This window comes from Peromyscus californicus, unplaced genomic scaffold, assembly GCF_007827085.1.
Source record: "Peromyscus californicus insignis strain IS unplaced genomic scaffold, ASM782708v3 Scaffold_12__1_contigs__length_115047231, whole genome shotgun sequence".
NCBI lineage: Eukaryota > Metazoa > Chordata > Mammalia > Rodentia > Cricetidae > Peromyscus > Peromyscus californicus.
Genome location: NW_026294413.1, coordinates 67,299,935 through 67,322,153, shown reverse-complemented (window position 1 = coordinate 67,322,153; position 22,219 = coordinate 67,299,935). Strand labels below are relative to the sequence as shown.

At 44.1% G+C, this 22,219-nt stretch overlaps 1 protein-coding gene across 1 annotated transcript in view; it reads left to right on the top strand.

The window, feature by feature from the left end:
• Window positions 1–22,219, top strand: part of Parp4 (poly(ADP-ribose) polymerase family member 4) — a 95,708-nt gene that overhangs the window by 3,457 nt on the left and 70,032 nt on the right. The window contains 8 exon segments of the mRNA XM_052733125.1: window positions 5,874–6,006; window positions 9,508–9,706; window positions 10,837–10,900; window positions 11,540–11,615; window positions 12,865–12,978; window positions 16,052–16,201; window positions 18,393–18,530; window positions 20,084–20,257. Of these exon segments, the coding sequence (XP_052589085.1) occupies window positions 5,875–6,006; window positions 9,508–9,706; window positions 10,837–10,900; window positions 11,540–11,615; window positions 12,865–12,978; window positions 16,052–16,201; window positions 18,393–18,530; window positions 20,084–20,257 (1,047 nt within the window). The 5' untranslated portion in view covers window position 5,874.

Below are 22,219 nucleotides of genomic sequence, written 5' to 3'. Positions count from 1 at the left end.
TCTTGCTTATCTTTTCAGAGAAGCAACTTTTTGATAACCCAGACTGGTCTTGGCTGAGTTTCGCCTCTCAGTCTGGATCTCTTAATTGATGAGTCAAGCCATTTCCACTTGAGGTTGTTACTGAGAGCTGTACTACTTCTCGTCATTGTATGGTTGTTTTTCTGGTTGGGTGGATCGTGTTCATCCTTTTCTTTTCCCTGTCCCTGTTAGGAGTTTGCTGGTTCACTGTGTCGACCCAGCTTTGTCTTTCATGCCTTCCAGATTTTATTATTTCTTCTGCTCTTGTGTTGAGAATACCTTTTCCTCCTCTGTGGATAGTATGTACATCATTCTCTAAGTGTCTTCTGCGGTGTTGGCCTGTTGGCCATGAACTTAGACTGTGCTTTTCTTGAGATGCCTTCATTTCTCAGTCAAATGTAAATGATAGCTGCTGGATACAGTAATCTTGGTCATCAGTCACTGACATTCGGCTATTGGAGTTTTCAACTCTACTCTTTCCTGCTTTTTGGGTTGATGATGAGAGAGATGATGCTCTGTGTCTCTGTAGATGGGTTGGCACTTTCCATTAATATTGTTTCTTTGTATTTTTGACATCTTGTCTAGTCCATGTCATGGAGAGTTCCTCTGGCCGTGCCTGTCTGTGTGTGATACTAGATGCCTTTTGTATTTGTCTGTCCATTTTCTTTCTCCAGATTTGGGGACTTTTCTGTAGTAAGTTCATTGACTATACAATAAAACAGTAAAAATATTAAGGAAGTGTAACAATGGGGAACATGTGGAGAAAGAAAGAAGCCAAGTGTGGTGGCCCACACCTGTAATCAAGTGTGGTGACTCACACCTGTAATCTAGGCACTTGGGAAGTTATGCTACATTATGAGTTCAAAGCCAGCATGGGCTAGAGAATGAGAAACAAACAAACAAAAATTGAAAAAAATAAACAAGGATTTTCCCAATAATGACAAAACAAATATAAACAAAACTAGATGAATATATGAAAATATAAAAGCATTTCCATCTTTTGGTATTTTTAATATGATAAAAATGAAAATATTCATTAAAGTGTAGTAAGAAGAAGAACATTTAACATGTCTCTTAAATCAATTCCTTCCTCGGCAAACTGACCTTTAAAGGTCAAGAACTGAGCTTTTTCCTGTCGTCCCAGCACTGACTTGGAGGGACCTTTGAGTTCATTGTGCATGCTATCATTTCAGCTAACTGATGGTGTCTTGTTAGTTTTGAGGTGTATCCCGGAGGCCTGCTCTCCAGCCTCTCCTACTTAGGGCTCCCTTTGTCTGGGAGAACCCACCTCTTTCCCTTGCTACAGCTAAGCAATCAGCTGGTTTGGAAGTGGACAGCACTGGAAAAGACCACGTGTCCATACGTCTCCAGCATTGCTGCCCTGCACAGGACCCTCTGAGCAGGTAGCAGGCTGGCCCGTTCCTTTTGTGTAAAGCACACAGCCACATCCTTGAAAGGCACTGATCAATGGAGCCTGGCAGGTAAAGTGATAGCTGCCAATCAGATCTTTGACAAATGGCCCAGGTAGCTTTTTGGCAAATGGAGGTCATCATGTGCACTGTGAGGTAGTCGGCACAAACCAAACCTTCGAGCCTCATGCCATTTAATTTTTACTTTAGAAGTCAAAGCTTCTGTGCTGGGGGCGAGGGGTGGGGGATGTGGGGAGATGCACCTTGGTGACAAAGGCTTTAAACACAAGCCTTGGGTTGGATCTCTCTAACATTACAAGAAAAAAAGAAAGAAAACTGAAAAAAGAGAGAAGAGAAGGAGGAAACGAGGTAGGGAGGGAGAGAGAAAAAAAAAAAAAAAACGCTTCTATGGTCTTGAGCCACAGAACTGACCAGTAACTGAATTGCTCATATTTTTGATGGGGCCCTTCATATTCTGTACTATAGCAGCACATTTGTCCTGCATTCTGAGGGAAGGACGCTGCACATGCGTACTGCTAATTGTTCTGAGTCAACCTTCAATTTAGATGTCATTGTAAGGGCAGTTCCAGAGGAGTGTGAGACCCGGTAGCCTTGGTGTATGTGAACTCTCCCCTGCCTCACAGGGAGAGGACGATATGAAGCAGAGCTCCACCATCATCAACCGTATGACCAGAAACTAAACCTTGAAATGACGGGCTGCTTTTATTTCTTCTCTCTACATAGCCTGCCTAAAGATGAGCTAGAAGACAGATCTTTAAGATGCCCAGCTCATGGCTGGGCGGTGGTGGCGCACGCCTTTAATCCCAGCACTGGGAGGCAGAGGCAGGCAGATCTCTGTGAGTTCGAGGCCAGTCTGGTCTACAAAGAGAGTTCCAGGAAAGGCGCAAAGCTACACAGAGAAACCGTGTCTCGAAAAAACAAAAACAAAAACAAGATGCCAACTCATTACCAAATTACCAGATTGCCGATTTTCTGAATAGAGCTTAGATTAAACATTCAATTCCTGGCAGGGTGTAGTGGCACATGCCTTTAATCCCAGAACTCTGGAGGTAGAGGTGGGTGGATCTCTCTGTGTTGGAGGACAGCCAGGGCTACACAGAGAAACCCTGTCTTGTAAAGAAAAAAGACTGAATTTCTGGTTTTTGCCTGTATGCCAGTCAGCACAGAGCGGTTGCATTTTCAATGACATGCGTTGTGAACCTGTAGAAAGGATTCTTAGGGTCATAATATCAGCCATGGAAACGAAAAAGTATTCCAAAAACAACATATTAATATTGCTGCAAGCTAGACTAGTCATGTTAGTGTTGGTTTTTGGATGGGACAGGTGGTTCAAGAGGACACTATGACAAATTCCTGGGGACTAAGGAGTTTGTTATTAAAACCATGGGCAACATCAAGGTTGGGGCTCCAGAGTGTTCAGGCCCCAACACCAGAGAGAGACCTTGTGGCTTCTTTTTATACTTTTTGTAGGGTGGAAGGTACACAGGAAGAGCCCGCAGCCAGGCTCCCTGATTCATGGCAGGAGGCAGGGAAGGGGGCAGGGAACAAGATGTGACACCATTTGATGGAGAGTCACTTCTCTAAGATCACTGTCAGGGATGCTCACTGAAAAGTGACTCCTTAAAAGCTGTGGCTTGAGCAGCTGTAATCCCCGGACACAGAGGCTCAGGCAAAAGAATTGTTGCAGGTTCAAGACTGGGTTACAAAATGTGTACCAGGCCAACCAGGGCTACATAAAAAACTGTCTCAAAAATTATATGTGTGTGTGTGTGTGTGTGTGTGTGTGTGTGTGTGTGTGTGTGTGTGTGTGTGTGTATGTATGTGTGTATGTATGTATGTATGTATGTATGTATAACTTAGAAAAATGTCATAACAAGACCCATTATAATGAGTAATTAAGATATACTCATAAGAAATGCTTCTTAGGGGACTGAAGAAATGGCTTAGCAGTTAAGAGTACATACTCTTACAAAGGACCCAATTTAAGTTCACAGCATCAGTGACAGCTGGCTGGCTTCCAAAGCCTGTGATTTCAGTTGTAGTTGAATGTAACATTTCTGGTCTCCAAGGGCACCTTCACTCATATGTACACACCCCACCCAATGAACACACATACACAATTAAAAAATATTAAAAATAAACATTTAAAAAACATTTTTAATGGGAAAATATCTGAAGAGCAAAACAAAGGAACCCTACAAAGGAGACTAGAGATGTAACTTGATTACAGATGTTTCAGGCTCTCAGGTTCTATCCTTAGCACTGTGAAAATAAGGAACATTTATAATCCTGGAGCTGGGGGTGCAGCCAATACTAGGGCATGTGCTTAGCATGCTCCAGAATGAAAAAAAGGAAAAAATAACAGAACACACAGCAACTGAAAGCTCATGGAGGTATCTGAGACTACGGTGGTGTTTTCTCTGCACGGGTCCTGCCCTCTCCTACAGGCTGTCTGAAGGCCCCTCCCAGGCTAGTCACTGGAACACAAATGTCAAAAGGTCTTATAATAAAAACCCGGAGCCTGGTATTGGGGTGACAGCTGAAAGATCAAAGAAGCAGAGTAAGCCACAACCACCACCTCTTCCCTCATCAGCTCCTCAGCCTGAGAGAGCTCCAGCGGAGAGGGCTTCAGCTGAAAAAGCCTCTAGCTGAGAGGGACGCTTCTACCCAAAAGCCTTCAGTTCCTGTCTCCTCACTCCATATATACCTTTCTCTGCCCTGCCATATTACTTCCTGGGGTTAAAGGCTGGTGTGCTTCCCAAGCAAAGGCATGAATGAGATCTCAAGTGCTGGGATCAAAGGTGTGTGCCACCACTGCCTGGCTCTGTTTTCTCTCCCAGACTAAGTCAATCTCATGTAGTCCAAGATGGCTTTGAACTCGCAGAGATCCAGATGGATCTCTGCCTCCTGAGTGCTAGGATTGAATGTGTGTGCCACCACTGCCTGGCCTCTGTGTCTGATCTAGTGGCTTGTTCTGTTCTCTGATCTTCAGGCAGATTTTATTAGCATACACAGTTTATCACCACAAGTCACCCTTCCTTGTTTTGTCTTGTTGGTTTGTATTTGTTTTATTCTCTTTCCATGTATATGTGCATGTAGAGTTCAGGCTTAGTGGCAGGTGCCTTTGCCCTCCGCCTCTGTTCACCTTTTCACTCTAGTTTTATTGCCTTTCTGAGGGAGGATCCTGATAATGAGACTCTGGTCCACAGTGGAGGAAAAGCTAATGGTTGGTTCATCGTTGCGCTGATAATACAAACATGGCATTGGCTCTGTTATCTCAGAGCTACAATGATGCACAAGGTTGATGGGTCCCAGCTCCACTCCCCAAAGGCCCTACCATGCGGTCCTCTGAGCCTGCTACACTGCCCTGTAGCTGCTTGTGAGGAGTGGGCTGAGCTGCCCATCTTGCTGAACACTGGAATTGAGTGTTTATGGCACAGCTCAAGCATCAACCAGAGGAGATGAATTGTGAGAGAATACACAGGCCAATGAGAACATCTGTGCAGTGGTCAGATTCTGCCACATATTAAACACCCACATGTAATTCACTTTCCCAAGGAAAGGGTTGTAGTCTGCCTCCATTCAAGTCTGACTCACTCAGAAAGCAGTGAGTCACATTCTCTGGAAAGATAGGAAGTTCTGCACAGGAGCATGGGGCAGGGGTGGGGGGTTATGAAGGCTGAAACTAGATTCCAGTCCTGTACCTTTTTTATACTGAGTCATGTGACTTTGGGCACAGTTCCTCCTCTGTGAAATGGGGATAAAGTGTCTATAATTAAATCTATAATTAAGCTGGGGATGTAGCTGATTGCTGGAATGCTTGCCTAACATGCCCTGGTTTCAACCTCAAGTGCTGTATAAACTGTCTGTAGAGACTCATGCCTGTAATCCCAGCACTTTAGAGGTGAAATCAGGGGTCCAAAGTGACTACATAAAACAGTGTCTCAAAAAAACAAGTTGACATATCACAGAGATATTTGCACATCAGTGTTTATTCACAATAGTTAAATTATGGAACCAACCTAGGTGTCCAACAACAGGAACAGATAAAGAAAATGTGATGTACATACACAATCGAATTTTCTTCAGCAATGAAGAAGAACAAAATTATGTTGTTTGCAGAAAAATGGATACAAGTAGATTAAAGCAATCACAGAAAGACAAGTATGTTTTCTCTCCTTTGTGCTTGATGAATTTCATATAAATATCTAAGATCATACATGTATGTGTATCTATGTAGTATATATGTGTGTATATAGCAGAAAAACTGTGTAGGAGGACAGAGAAGATCAACAGGAGTGAAAAGGGGTAGAGATATGAAAGGGAGTGTGTTCCATGTATAATATACACATATATGAAACTTAAAGATCAAATAATTACCACAGCAAGCAGAACCCTATGACTCAAAACTGTCTTTTCTTTCAGGATGACTTTGGGAATCTTTGCAAATTGTATATTCTGCTTGAAAGTCAAATACTTACCTCGTCAACAGAAGAAAAAGCTGCAAGCTGATATTAAAGAAAATGGTGGAAAGTTTTCCTTTTTATTAAATCCTCAGGTATTTCCAAATCTCACTGATTACTCTCTGATTGATACGAACTTTCAGGGAACATGACTCGTTAGAGAGTTAGCGGAGAAGACTGGCAACAGGAGACGCTGGGCCATCGTCCCCTGGGGATGGACCAGAAGAAGCTGATGATGCCAGAGGACCCAGCCCAGTCTTCTGCTCTGGGAGTTTCCTAACATTGTCCCTGCCCTGTGAATCCGCTATCATTCAGGTTTAGCCAAAGATGGAAATAGAATTTCAGACCAGCCACACTTGTTCTTGTTTTTGGTTTTTTGTTTGTTTGGTTGGTTGGTTTTTTGGGGGGTTTTTTTGGTTTTTTTTTCGAGACAGGGTTTCTCTGTGGTATTTTGGTGCCTGTCCTGGATCTCGCTTTGTAGACCAGGCTGGCCTCGAACTCATAGATCCGCCTGTCTCTGCCTCCTCAGTGCTGGGACTAAAGGCGTGCGCCACCACCGCCTGGCGCCACACCTGTTCTTAAAAGAGAAAAGTCATATTGTACCTGCTTGCAAACTGCTTGCAAATGGCATGCTGTGTCACTGGCCAGTGGGTTGGCGCAGGCCTGACCGCTGGGGGCCGAAGTGCAATGTGAACTAGTTAGTCCTTTCGGCGGGAGCTTATCCCATAAGAGCTGAAGGAAGCTACTGCTTCTCAAGAGGTGAACTGAAGGCCTAAGCATTCAGATACAGTTTCACAAGTGGACACTATCTTAAAAATGTTAAGGCAATTTCCCCTTTTTTAAGAAGACAAAGTGGAAGTCTAAAGGCATTATGTCCCAGAATTGCTGGCCCTGTCTTTTCCTCTTCCCTCTGTTGATAGGTCTGACCCTGGCTGCCTCTCCCTGGGTCCATCCCAGGTACTAGCCATAGAGAGTCTCATCTACTCTAGGAGGCAAGTTCAATTCCAGCATGGTACCACAAAGAGAATATCCCCACTTGCCTCTAATTCAGGCACAGTTGTGCATGCTTCCATCACATGGCTTCCTGACTTCCCAGCCTCACCATTTCCATGGGTGGACAGATGGAAATGTAGTTAAGTAAGTAGTAAGTAAGCCGGGAGGTGGTGGCGTATGCCTTTAATCCCAGCATTCGGGAGGCAGAGTCAGGCAGATCTCTGAGTTCGAGGCCAGCCTGGTCTACAGAGTGAGATCTAGGACAGGCACCAAAACTACACAGAGAAACCATGTCTTGAAAAAACAAGAAAAAGAAAAAAGAAAAGTAATAAGTAAGCCAGGCAGTGGTGGCGCACACCTTTAATTCCAGCACTTGGGAGCCAGAGGCAGGTGGATCTCTGAGTTTGAGGCCAGCCTGGTCTACGGAGCAAGTTCCAGGACAGCCAGGGCAGTTACACAGAGAAACCCTGCCTCAAAAAAAGAAAGAAAGGAAGAAAGGAAGAAAGAAAGAAAGAAAGAAAGAAAGAAAGAAAGAAAGAAAGAAAGAAAGAAAGAAAGAAGGAAAGAAAGAAAGAAAGAAAGAAAGAAAGAAAGAAAGAAAGAAAGAAAGAAAGAAAGGGAGGGAAGGAAAGAGAGAGGGAAGGACAGAGAGAGAGAGAGAGAGAGAGAGACAGAGAGAGAAAGAAAGAAAGAAAGAGAAAGAAAGAAAGAAAGAAAGAAAGAAAGAAAGAAAGAAAAAAAGAAAGAAAGAAAGAAAGAAAGAAAGAAAGAAAGAAAGAAAGAAAGAAAGAAAGAAAGAAAGAAAGAAAGAAAGAAAAGAAAGAAAGAACAAACAAGTAATAAGTAAGCTGTCTTCTGGGTAAAGAGCTGCCCATGGTCTCTGCTCTTTGGGAAACTCTCACATACTGTGTATGAGACCTTTCAGACTTTTATTTATTTATTTTTACCAATGTATATAAATGTTTGAAATGTGCACAGCAGCAGTGATAAAGGAGATACAAAGCCAGATGTGGTAACTCACATCTGTAATCTCAGCACTTGGAAGGCTGAGGTGGGAGGATCAAGTTCCAGATGAGGCTGGGCTACGTAACAATAAGTAAACATCTACATATACCTAAGGATGAGGAATGAACTTGAAGATTTTTTTTTAAGTGGAAAAGCTTTTTTTAAGTGGAAAAGCAAGCTCAGATAGTATGAAAGCATGCTACCGTTTGTTCAGTTATACCCCTTGTCTGCAAAGAAAAGCTCTGGAAATATCTATGAGGAGCAAATCACAGTAGTACCTCTGGGGGAGGCACTGGAGAAATGGGGGAGGGTTAGCAGGTCCCTATTATTACTTTTTAGATTTCTACAATATGCATGTACTCTTTATCACACTATATAAAAAAAAATTGGAGACTGGGGTGATGGTTCAGTGGGCAAAGGGCTTGCCATACCATTGTAAAGATCTGAGTTTGGACCCCCAGACCCTATGTAAATGAAGAAACATGGTCTGTAATCCCTGAGCTCCTACAGTAAAATGGGAAGTAGAAACGGAAGAATCCCTGTAACCTATTGGCATATATGTGTGGCACACACACACACACACACATATATATATTATCTGTGGCAAATGAAAAAAAAGAGATCCTATCTCAAACAAGATAGACATGAAGATTGGCATCCAATGTTGTCCTCTGACCTTGACATGCACAGTGTAGCTTATGTGTGCACCCACTCTCATACAGATGAACAAACACATCACCTACATACACACATGTGTGTACTCCCAGTTTTTAAAAAACTAAGTAGAACTACAAAGTAGCAAAATATACTTTTTGGTAGCTCCCTTTCCTTCCTTCCTTCCTTCCTTCCTTCCTTCCTTCCTTCCTTCCTTCCTTCCTTTTCCTTCCTTCCTTCCTTTTCCTTCCTTCCTTCCTTCCTTTTCCTTCCTTCCTTCCTTCCTTCCTTTTCCTTCCTTCCTTCCTTTTCCTTCCTTCCTTCCTTCCTTTTCCTTCCTTCCTTCCTTTTCCTTCCTTCCTTCCTTTTCCTTCTTTCCTTCCTTCCTTCCTTCCTTCCTTCCTTCCTTCCTTCCTTCCTTCCGTTTTTTGATTTTTGAGACAGGGTTGCTCTGTCTAACAGCCCTGGCTGTCCTGGAACTCACTCTGTAGACCAGGCTGGCCTCAAACTCACAGAGATCTGCCTGCCTCTGCCTCAAGAAGTAACAGGACAAGTCCATAAAGATGTATGCATGAGTACATTCACAGCATGGAGAACTTGGTAGTAACCTGTGATGTAGACCATCTGTACCCAAAGTGTAATCACTGTTGGTATAGGGCAGGGGATGTCGCTCAGTGGTAGAGCGCTTTCCCAGCATGATCATGGCTCTAGGTTTGCTCTAGAACTGTGGTTGGGGTGGGGCGGAGTGGGGGGAACGATACAACAACCTGTTTATTTTTAAAGTTTTTCTAGAACTGTAAATTTTAATGTTTTTCAAAATCTGAAAAAAAATCATTATGAACCACCTTAAAATAAGACCTTTAGGGGGTTAAAGTTACAGATACAAATACTGTTGTTAAATTTTGGTTTTGCTGCTGTATAATGAACTTACTGTTTTTCCTTAGTGCACACACGTAATCTTAGACAATGCTGACATCGTCCTGAGTCGGTGTCAACTGAACTCCATCCAAAAGAATGATGTCCAGATTGCAAACCCAGATTTCATCTGGGACTCTGTCAAAGAGAGGAGACTATTGGATGTGAAGAATTATGATCCCAAGTCACTGGCTATAATGCCACCGCCAAGTGGAAAGAGCTGTGCTGGTGAGTGCGTCCTACCAAGCACTTAATGATTATAGATGCCATGGTAGACATGTGGACGTGTCAGCAATGTTATGAGGAAAAACAAATCGTCCAGGAATACTACAAAATAATTATGCTTCATTTTACCACAGAAACAGGAAATAAAATCCTGAAGGATAAAAGGCCAGCTTAGCAACAGATATAGATTTTTCAATGTGAAGTCTAGTGAGGTCAGACTCAAAATGACTAAAAAAACCTGATGGTCTCAAAATATTTGATGTGTAATTTTCTTTAAAAATCATTATATTTTAATTTCTTTATTTTGTGTATGTGTGTAAATGTATGCTCCATGGTGTACTTGTGGAGATCAGAGGACAAGCATGGGTATTGTCCTTTGGGATGCTGTCCATCTCCTTTCAGAGAGGGTCTCCCACTGGTGTGGACTCACTAATTATCTAAGATGGCTTGTGAGGGAGCCCTAGGCGTCCCTCTGTGTCCTCCTCCCCAGCACTGGGATTCCTAGATTGCCCTGCCATTCTCAATCTTGCTTAGGGGCTGGGGATAAAACTCAGGTCCTCATGCTCGCCAAGTGCTTTACTATCTATGCCATCCCCAGGCCTGTGTACAATTTTAACCTGGAGTAGAATAATCCTTGGGGTTAAGAAAGTCATTGCTGGGCTGGTAAGATGGTACAGGATGATCACTGGACCCTCAGAGTTCGTGGCCAGCTCAGGCAACAGGGTGAAACCTTCAACTTAAAAGTATCCAAAAAACCAACAAAACAAAACAGAACTGTGGCTGAAAGTGTGGTTCAGCAATAGAGTGTTTACCTAGCATGCGTAAGGCCCTGAGTTTGAGTCCCCAGAACACTGACCGGTGAGGGGAATTATAGAGCAAATATCACTATTTAAGAATCATAACAAGGTCGGGTGGTGGTGGCGCACACCTTTAATCCCAGCACTCAGGAGGCAGAGGCAGGTAGATCTGAGTTCAAGACCAGCCTGCTCTATAGAGTGAGTTCCACCGACAGCCAGGGCTATACAGAGAAACCCTGTCTTGAAAAAACAAAACAAACAAACAAAAGAACTTAATAATTCTAGCAGTTAATTATAAGTCTTAGAACAGTCAACAAGTTTTCCTTTTATTTCTAGAGGTGGAAACAGAAGATGTGTCTTTGGACAACACCCCAGAGAATGAAAACACCCAAGTCACTCAGTAAGCAAAATATTTTGTAAACTTCAATCTTAGTATTAAAAATACAAATATGCTCAGGGTGGTGATGCCTGTCTGTTACCAGCACTTGGGAGGCTGAGGCAGGGCTGAGCTACCTATGGGGACCCTGTCTCAAAAAAACCAAAAACCAAAATGAACAAGCAAAGGACAGGTGATGCACTGGACTCCTTTATGTTATAAAAGGACTTGATGTAGCCCAGAAAACCACTGCTGGAGTCAGAGCCCCAGAACGTGGTGACCAGAGAAGGTGGCCGTGATTTTTGTGTCTCTGCTTCTGTAGCCTGTCCTCCCTGTGCACTCAAGGTTCTGGGCATTAGTGCTTGGGAATTCAGAAGAGGAGGATAGAGATTTCCCTGATCATCCATCCCTCACTGAATGCACAGGTTAAATGATCACACTCCACCCACAAATATGTAAAATTAGAAAATAATAACTAATAAATTAGTTATGCAGAGGATGAATCCAGCTCATTTTTCATAATTGTTTAACTATTTCTAGACTACTTAAGGAGGCACCGGGGACTTATTACGTACATCATAAAGAATTAGGGGATCTGTTGGGAGATTCTGTGTGGTCCAAAGTTCCATTTCAATTTTAAATGTTTAATTATACAAATTTCAGGGTTTCTGCAGAGAATGTTGAAATTCCTCATTTTCTTCAAGACTTTGAAGTTGTGAAATATAACATCTTGGAAAAGGTAAGAGTCTGATTTCTACTTAGAGAAAAGAAACTGAATAATTTCTGAAAAAATTTCATTTTTGATGATTTTCTCATTGTTTTGAAAAGTTGTTCATATTCTAAATATATATCCTATAACACAAGTTGGTTTTTACTACTTAGAAAATATTTGTTTGCTGGGCAGTGGTAGAGCATGCCTTTAATCTCAGCACTTGGGAGGCAGAGGCAGGTAGATTTCTATGAATTCGAAGCCAGCCTGGTCTACAGAGCAAGTTCCAGGACAGCCAGGGCTACACAGAGAAACCCTGTCTCAAAAAAACCAAAAAAAAAAAAGAAAGAAAGAAAGGTTTGTTTAAATTTTTGCCTGGTGTCATAGTTCATGCCTATAATCCCAACACTTAGGAGGCCAAGCCAGAGGGTTATGAGTTCAAGGACAGCCCTAGCTACACAATGAAACCCCCTCTCAAATAAAACCCAAAAAGTAAATAAATTTTAAAGAAGAAAAAGAAATTTTTTTTAGTGTTTTTAATGAAGGTAATTCTTGCTCATACTATATTTTGTTTGTTTTTTGAGATAGGATCTCATGCATCCCAGGCTGGCCTTGAACTTGCTACATAGTGAAAAATGACTTTGAACTCCTGATCCTTCTGCCTCCACCTCCCAAGGGCTGGGATTATACTTATGCACCGTCCAGTTTGTGCAGTGTCTGAGATCCAACCCAAGTTCCAGGCATACTAATCAAGCACTCTCCAACCGAGCTACATACAATCTAGCCACTTACAACAGATATGAAACAATATAAAGCATCAATATGGCATTAGAAATAAACCTCTACCCTGTTATTAACTGTTCCTCATATTTGGAAAAGATAGATTTGACACCAAATATTTATGCCATGTTGAATTGTTCCTTTTGCTTTCAAGGAAAACAGAAGACTTTATTGACAGAGTCACACAAATTAAAATTAACACTTGCCTTCAAACACTTTTTAGATGTTGGAATAAAATATAAATTTAAAAGGATATTTCCCTCTATAATGTGAAAAGTGACATATTATAAACACACAGAGAAAAATATACAAAAGTACTGATAGTGATTATATTGCTGTGATAGGGTTTCAGGTGACTTTTACTCTCTAGATACTCTTGTGTTTTCTAATACACTTCTCCAATGAGCATGCATTGCTCCGGCATATTAGGCAGCCTCTTCCGATGTGGAGTGTGGCTAGTTTCCATAGCTCTGCTTCTAAAATGTACCCTGTCTTGCAGGTGGGAGTGGACGGAGGCCCGGAGACTGTGGTGGTAGAGTTGCAGTGCTCCCGGGACCCAGGGGACTGTCCCTTTGTGATATCGGCACACTTCCTCCTGGCTGACAGCGCGCAGGTGAGTTAGAGTCTTCCTGTTGCTGGCTTGCTCAAGTCACCAACCAACATGCTGAACGTTTTCTCCTTATCTGGGGGCATAGTCAGCTGGGGCTGCAGAAGTGAACAGAATGGGCCTGGGTGGCTTAAGCAACAGGATCTGTTTCTCCCTGTGCTGGAGGCTGAACGTCAAAGATGAAAAGGTAGCAGAGATCCTTCTCGCCCATCATTCCCTCCTCCATCTGTCCTTCTCTTCTTCTACCTTTTCCTCCTTTGTTCCTTTCTCCCCCTACCCCCCACCTTTAAAAATGAGACAGAGGGTCTCACTCTGTGCTCCAGGCTTGCTTCAAACATGGCCCTCCTCTTTCAGTAGCCTCCACAGTGTTACCATTACTGCCATGAACCACACCTGCCTCACAACAGACGCATCCCTGGGACCGACTGTGACAGTTCTGACACTGCTGTACCTGTGAAATACTCAGGGCTCATGGTCATAGAATGCTGGAAATCACAAGGAAGGCTTCACAGAAGCCATAACCTTTGTCCTAGTTCAGTGTCAAGTCAGAAGCCCAGCTGTGGTCTAAAACAGTTCGGAAATAAAAACAGATCCAGAACAAACACCCAAAGATTAAATACAGCATGCACCAAGCATCGCCCACCGGGGAGCCTTCTCACATAGGTATTCAGCCGTGCAGATCTACTGTAGCCAAAACACAGCTGGCAGGACACAGAGTCCACTCTTCAGTGAGAGAGGCCCGCGCACAGGTCCACACAGGCTCTAGAAGCTTCTCATCTGGCCCCTAGCCCAGATGTCACTCAGGAGTAAAGACACACACATCAAATGGGACCATCCGAGAAACCCTGACCCTCAGGAGCTCATATCTCTCATAGCACGGGTTCCAGGTGACCCTGGAGATGCACCCTGTTCTATGAATTACTCTCAAGAAAGTCCAAAGCGTTGGTTTCCACCACACACTCACTGAAGACCTAATCTTGGTGCAGATTTACCAGAGAGATCACTACAATTACAGCCGACTGTTTTGGGAGAGGTGGAAGGTTTGCATTTTGAGACGGATCTCACTCTTGCCTCAACCTCTCAAATGTTGGGATTACAAGCCTACATTACTGTACTAGCCTTATAGCTGCCTTTAATAAGGTTTCCATGGAAACAGAGCTAGAACCTCAATCCAGGGTCAGGTGTATCCAAGTAGGAGATATTTAACCTTCTGCCCCAAAATATGTGGTTATTTTGTTATCTGGATAAAAAGTAATTCAAAATAAAAAAAAGTCCACAATGGACTGTGTTATAACTTTAAGAAAGAAGCATAACACTGCGAAGACCGTACTGGTGCACCTTGGTTGCCTACTAGCCTTAGCAAGCTCACGTCCAAGCCCTCCAGCAGAGGCTTGCTGAGGTGTCCACCTGCCAGGAGTAAGCCTCACCTAAGCAGTAGTGAGAGATGTTCTGTAGAAGAGGCTTGCCCTGCCTCATGAAGCCATCTTAGGAGAAATCTTCAAAAAATCCCACCCTTAGGACACTCTCCATCACTTAACAAAATACCTGAAATAATTAACTTAGAAAAGGTAGATACTAGAGAGATGACTCAGGGACCACGTGCTTGCTTCTTATCCAGAGGAGTTTGGCTCCCAGCACCCGTGTTTAACAATTAAAAGAAAGGAAAAAAAAAAAAAAAAGCTTAAAGGGCAGGGCTGTTGCTCAGCAGTAGAAGTCTTGCCTAGCAGGTATGAGGCCCGTGTGGTTCTCTTTGGTCCTGGGACAATTGAGATCCAAACCCTAGCCTCTACCTTTCAAATGGAGTGACCTGGGAGTATACCTGATTTCTACAGGTTTCAGAGACACCCCACAGTGAAGAGTCTTGTGAGTGTGACATCTGTCTGGAGCTGTGCACCTCAGGATTAGCCAACATCTAGGGGACATCAGGACTCCCAATCTTCCTCCATCATCTGGGGTCAGTGTAAGCTGAGTTGCTCAGGCATGGGGTGGGTTTTCGAGAAGAACAGAGGGCTGGAGAGATGGCTCAGAGGTTAAGAGCACTGGATGCTCTTCCAGAGGTCCTGAGTTCAATTCCTAGCAACCACATGGTGGCTCACAGTCATCTGTAGTGGGATCTGATGCCTTCTTCTGACACAAAGGCATACATGCAGATAGAACATTCTTATACATAAGATTTTAAAAAAGAAGTAGAAGAATAGAAAATGCCCCATGTGAGTGCAGTCTTGGCTGAGGAGAAGCCTGTGCCTTTCACATCATCTGCCTGACTGGAGCTTTCCTGCCCTTTTCCTCACTGGGGGCTCACTTTGTCTTGACCGATGCCTGTCCCCCGCTGGGCCATCCTTTACAGGGTAGTTTTCCTTTTCTTCCCTGGCCTTGATGGACTTTCAATGTTTCCAAAAAGGAGTGGAATGCCAGTCTTCCAAGTTCATTAAACCACAGGCTCTGAACGAGCGCTTGAATGAATGCGTCCCCACAAGGAGTCTCTTCCCTCTGTTCCACCCACTCGGGCTTCTGCTCCCTCGACTCCACCTTTAAGGCTATCTTTGTGAAAACTGAACAATTTAAGTGTTCCTTTTCTGTTGCTGTGATTCAAAACATCATGACCGAGGCAACTTAGAGATGGGAGGGTTGGTTTGGACTTTCAGTTCCGGGGAATAAGGGTCTTATCATATCATGGCAGGGAAGCGTGGCAGCGGGCGGGCAAGGCAAGCTGGGAGCTGCTGCCTCTCACAGAAAGCAGAAAGGGAAGTAGGCATGAGCCCTGTGACTTTTGAAACTTGAAACAAAGCCTGCCGGGCCTCCATGATGTACTTTCTCGCAGCAAGGCCACACCTCTAAGCCTCCTCCAAAAACACCTGTCAACTAGGCACCAAGCACTGAGGTCAGCCAATGGGAGGCATTTCATTCCAACCAACATGATAATGCTTTAAGAAAAGCAAGGTGCAAATATTGTTTCAATACAGTGTCCTAATAGATTAAAAAAAGAAAAGAAAAGAAAGGAAGGAAGGAAGGAAAAGAAAAGCAGAGGATGTGTGTGTTCATAAGTTCCTGTGTCCTTTCTGTGCACTGTAATTCCCAGACTAGAAGAGAGAGGGCCGGAAAGCAAACCTCTGAAGGTGCCAGTGAATATTATGAGCGTTACATTGAGGACCTGAAGAGCCGAGGATTTCTGCTCCAAGAACGCTTCCCGGCTGAAGCAGCACAGTTAGCATCTGAAAAGCTGCAAGCGGTAAGCTAGAGGCCTGAAAGGATTGTGTCCTCAAGCCTTGGCTGAGCTGGGAGGGAGGGTGTGCTGTGATTGTTGGGATTGGTTTGTTACTTTGTTACTCCTCACTCTTTAGTCCAGGATGGCATCAAACTCAAACAAACCTCCTGCCTCAGCCTTCTCCGTGCTGAGATTTTTAGATGGGCACCATACCCAGCTGATTAATTGATTTTTTCTTTTAAATGTAGGATCTTACCATGTAAGTCTGGCAGGCTTAGAACTTATGATATAGACCAGGCTGGCCTTAAACTCATAGATTCATCTGCCTCTGCTTCCTGATTGCTAGAGTTAAAGGCATATGCCACCATACCCAGTAATTTGAATATATTTTTTAGTTATTTTACGTGTATGGATGTTTTGCCTATGTGCTTGTCTGTGCACTACATGCACTGACAGAGGCCAGAAGAGAGCATCATGTCCTCTGGAACTGGAGTTACAGAAGGTTGTGAGCCGGCATGTGGGTGCTGGGAATCAAACCCAGGCCCTCTGGAAGGGTAGCCATGGCTCTTAACCACTGACCCATCTCTCTAGTTTTGACTTCTTTTTTTTTTTTTTTTTGGTTTTTCGACATAGGGTTTCTCTGTGTAGCTTTGCGCCTTTCCTGGATCTTGCTCTGTAGACCAGGCTGGCCTCGAACTCACAAAGATCCGCCTGCCTCTGCCTCCCAAGTGCTGGAATTAAAGGCGTGCGCCACCACCGCCCGGCCTGTTTTTGTTTTGTTTTTGAGACAGGGTTTCTCTGTTTAGTCCTGGCTGTCCTGGAACTCACTCTGTAGACCAGGTTGTCCTCAAACACAGAGATCTGCCTGCCTCTGCCTCCCGGGTGCTGGGATTAAAGGCATGCGCCACCATCACCAGACAGAAATACTGTCTTTATTTAAAAAAAAAAAAAAAGCCAGGCGGTGGTGGCACACGCCTTTAATCCCAGCACTCGGGAGGCAGAGCCAGGTGGATCTCTGTGAGTTCGAGGCCAGCCTGGTCTCCAAAGCGAGTTCCAGGAAAGGCGCAAAGCTACACAGAGAAACCCTGTCTCGAAAAAAACAAAGAACAACAACAAAAAAAAAAAAAAAAAAAAAAAAAAAAAAACTGGCAGAGGAGAAGGGAAGCTAATTAAAAATAAACTTAAAGGAAGACATGACCACTGGTTGGGATGTGGGACGAGCCACAAGATTATTGTTTATCTCAGCAACAAACTCTCACATCTTTGAAAGATTTCACTATAGTTGGGGCTGTGACTCCAAGCTCCTTAACTCTTACTGCATGTGTTTAATGCCACTGATGGGCCTACACCTTACAGAGTAAAGGAAAAGACAAGAGGAAAACAGGAGAAAGGTGGTAGTGGGGCCCTCCACCAGGAGTGTATGACAGCGAGGGGTGGGGAGCAGGAGCCCAGCGGGGACAGGAAGCCTGGGTGGACCCGTTGCCTGGGATGTTTGTGCTGCTGCCACAAGACACATGAGGCTAAAAACCTCATCAAGCACTTGGCTCACAATCGAGGGGCTTGAAGGTATAAGCCCCATGGCATCCTGTGGAAGGCCCCTTGTCTACATAATACCATGGAGAGCAAGCTGGGCGGTGGTGGAGCACGCTTTTAATCCCAGCACTTGGGAGGCAGAGAGCTCAAGGCCAGCCTGGTCTACAGAGTGAGTTCTAGGACAGCCAGGACTGTTTCACAGAGAAACCCTGTCTTGAAAACAAAACAAAACCAAACCAAACAACAACAACAAAAATACCATGGAGAGCATACTCCTCCCTCGAGAAAAGCATCATGTACTCTGAAGCTCTGCCCTGGGTTCTGAGTACCTTCCGCCAGTCTCCACCTCTTAAAGGTCTACTACCCCACTACTCCACAGTGGGGACCCAGCTGCCAGCGTACGAGCCTTGAGGGGCACTCAAGCCGTTTCCAGCCATAGTGTCTGGCTCTGGGAGCGGGTGCCTCTCTTGGGCACTGCCATTTTTCCTTATACTTCGCTTCCAGGTCTATACTGTTGTTTTGTTGGTTGTTGTTTGTGAGGTTGGAAGTGGAACCCAGGGTCTCAGATACACTAGGCAAGTGCTTGCCTATTGACCCACAGCCAGCTCCTGTGTCCGTCTTACACAAAGTGCTCACGAGGACTTTTTTTTGGTGGTAATTCTTTGTCACTCTGTTGTTTCAGTTGCTTTTGGAGGAGGTCATAAGTTCAGGCACTCTGAGCCAGGAGGTGAGCCGTTTGGTGGAGATGGTCTGGGCAGAAGCTCTGGGACACCTGGAACACACACTTCTCAAGCCAGTGAACAGCATAAGCCTGAATGACGTAAGTCAGGCGTGTCATTGAATTGAACCTACTTCCTGGTGGATTGGTGTAAACACTCGTGCTGACAGTCACGCGCTGGTTGGTTTACTCTGAAGCCCACCCCTCACTGTTCTTTCCTCATTCTCTGAAGAAACGGAGCATCAAGAGAATCAGATGTCTCCGTCATGTCAGTTCTCAGTGATGGTCAATATGGGCCTAAGCGTGGTGCCAAGGAACAGAGTGGTAGTGCCCCCACTTAGATATCCAGATCCTGACCTACATGGAAACAACTCCTTCAGCCTTTCACCTTCTCACTGTCTTAGGAAAGGCAGGCTTGCTTCTAGCACACCAGGACATGCTGTTCTCTTTTCCACCATGTATAATGGTGATTGAAAAAACACATGATTGACAGAAGATATCCCCAACGATCCAACTCTTCCAAATGAGTAGTCAGACGAAGATAGCACAGGCAGCCCTCCCTGTGGGATGAAGCTGATTGTTTCAGGGAGAAACAGATTTCCTGCTGTTTGGTTCCTAACACACTTGCATAATTAGGAACACAGCCGTGGTTCGATGTTGACATCGCTCTACGTTTCTCTATGAAAAAGGCAAGTCTCCTACCGGTGCCTTTGTGTTCCTGTCTGTTCGTGTTCACATGTGTGTAGTACACGATGCTGCATTTTTCCTCAGAGGTGTAGCCACGGATAAGTTGCCCACGATCCAGAGAATAACCCTGCACTTAGACAAACGCAAGCGACCCTAAGTGAACTCGGTGGGTCATTTTTAGGAAGGTGTTTGTGTAGCAGGGGGACGTGTTGAGAAGAAGAAGGACCCAGAAGGAACCGGAGAGGAGGAGAGGAGGAGTGATCCAACTGCATACATGTGTAAGACTGTCCAAGGATAACTTAAAAGTTGTTCTTAAAAAGAAAGAAGCGAAGAGCCCCTGGTTGTTCCCCACAGTTAAGCTGAGACCAGTTTTGCAAGCATCTCCCTTCCCAACATCATTCACAGCTGAGCCATACCTTAAGGTCAGCACTGGTTCTGGAGGCTGTGTTAGTCAGTTTTCCATCGCTATAAGGAAATACCAGAGACAGTTCTTTTATAAAGAGAAGATTTCTTATGGCTCACAGTTTAGTAGATCTCCGGCTGTGGTAGACTGACCCTGTTGTTTTGGGCTTCTGATGAGGCAGCGCATCGTATCAGGAGTGTATAGTGATGCAGAACCCACTCGGTTCAAGGCCAAGGAACCAAAGGGAAGAGTGGACTAGGGTTCCACTAGGCTCCTCCTCTAAAGGTTCCCCCACTTCCCTGAAGCGCCTCCCTAGGGACTAAGCTTTGAAACACGGGCCTTAGAAAAACAGTTAAGACCCAAACTAACAGGATTGAAACTGTGAAAGAGTTAATAAAAGATATTCTATTTTTCAAAAGGCCCACACTGTAGCACAGTCCGCAATCTGTAGAAAACTCATAGATCCAATGCCTCCAGCAGCTACTTTAGGTATTTTTATGCACGTCTCTTCTATGATTATCAGGATTTGAATTTTTAATAGTAGTATGTGCTTTTCCGTTTGCAGGTGAGTAAAGCAGAGGGAATTCTCCTTCTCGTAAAATCAGCTCTGAAGAATGGAGACACAGCAGAGCAGCTGCAAAAGGCGATGGCCGATTTCTACCGACTGATTCCTCACAAGCACCCGGCATCAGAAGAAATTAACCTGAGGTTGTTAGCTCAGAAAGAGGACCTTTGTCAGGTATGGCCCTGGAACAAAGAGTTCAGTTTAAATGTGTTGCAGGGTCATGGCTTTAAATTATGCTGAATTGGGGCTGGGAAGATTGCCCAGTGGTGAAGGGCACTGGCCACTCGTTCAGGGCATCTGAATTCAGTTCCCAGCACCCACATGGTGGCTCACAACCATCTTTAGCTACAGTTTTAGGGGACTCAGTCATATTCTGGTATCTGTGGGCACCAGACGTGTGTGTGGTATACATACATTCATGTGGGCAAAATACTCATACAGATAAAAATAAAACAAATAAGTCTTTAAAAAATAAAATAAAACTGTGTGTGATGGTGCATGCCTTTAATCCCAGCACTCAGGAGGCAGAGACAGGCAGATCTCTGTGAATTTGAGGCCAGCCTGGTCTACAGAGTAAGTTCAAGGATATCCAGAGCTACGTAGAAAGACTCTGTCTCAAAAAACAAACAAAAATATAATAATAATAATAATAACAATAACAACAACAACAATAATAATAAATCTATACGGTGAATAAAGCCAGGCATGGTGGTGCACATCTGTGATCCCAGCACTCAAGGGAGGCAGAGGCAGAAGGATCAGGAGTTCAAGGGCAGTCTCAACTACATAGCAAATCTGAGGCCAGCCTGGGATACATGAGACCCTGTCTCAGGAGAGAAAAAAAGAGGAGGAGCTGGAGAGATAGCTCAGTGATTAAGAGCACTTGTTGCTCTTGCCAAAGACCCAGTTTCGGTTCCTGGCACCCACATGGTGACTCACAGCCATCCATAACTTCAGTTCCAGGGGATCCCATGTCCTCTTCTGACTTCCACCAGCACCAGGCATGTGCACAGTACCCATATCTACACACAGACAAAATATTTATACATATGAAATAAAAAACAAACAAATCTTTTAAACATGATGCATGTGCTGGGCAAGGTGACACACACCTTTGATCCCAGCACTCTGGAGGCAGAGGCAGGTGGAGCTCTTTGAGTTCTAGACCAACCTGGTCTACATAGTGAGTTCTAGGACAGCAGGGCTATGTAGAGAGACCCTGTCTCAAAAGAAGTAAAAAAAACAAAACAAACAAAACGTGATGCGTGTGATGATTGTGTGCACTCTTGATGTCAATTTGTTGAGATTTGGAGTCACACTTCTCGACATATCTCTGAGGACGTTTCCAGAATTGTGTGACTGAAAAGGGAGATTCACCCTGAATGTGGGCAGCAGCATCCCATGGGCCGGGGTCCAAGACTGAAGAAAAGGAGAAAGTGTACCAACACCAGCATTCCCTCTCACTCTGCTTCCCATCTGCAGACAGTGTGACCAGCAGTCTCAGAATCCTGCCACCATGCTTTCTCTGCCATGACAGGCTGTATCCTCCCTAAAACAGGAACCAAAGCAATCTATCCATCCTTGAGTTGCCTTTGTTGGGCATTTTGACACAGCAATAGAAAAGTAAATAATTTAAAGTACTATGCTAATGTACAGTTGTACTGTGCTATCAGTGAGGCAATTCTTTCTCATTTATCTCATCTATCTATCTAGCTAGCTAGCTAGCTATCTGTCTATTTATCTATCAACCATCTATCCATCTATCTTCTATCTACCATCTATCTATCCATCTATCTTCTGTATCTATCATCTATCTATCAATCAATCATCTGTCACTCTGTCTATCTACCATCTATCTATCATCTGTCTATCTATCTACCTATCTATCTACCTATCATTTATTTATCATCTACCTATATTTGAGATGGGGATTTCTGCATGCATCCCAGGCTAGCCTTCAACTCCTGGGCTCAAGTAATCCTGCCTCAGTCTCCCAAGTAGCCAGGAAAACTAGTGTTGTACCAAGCCTTCTGATTTTTAGAAACTTTATTTTTACTTTTGAGAACAGTCTTACACTGCAACTTGGGCTAGCCTGGAATTTAACCTAGGCTAGCCTTGAACTCATGGCAATCCTCC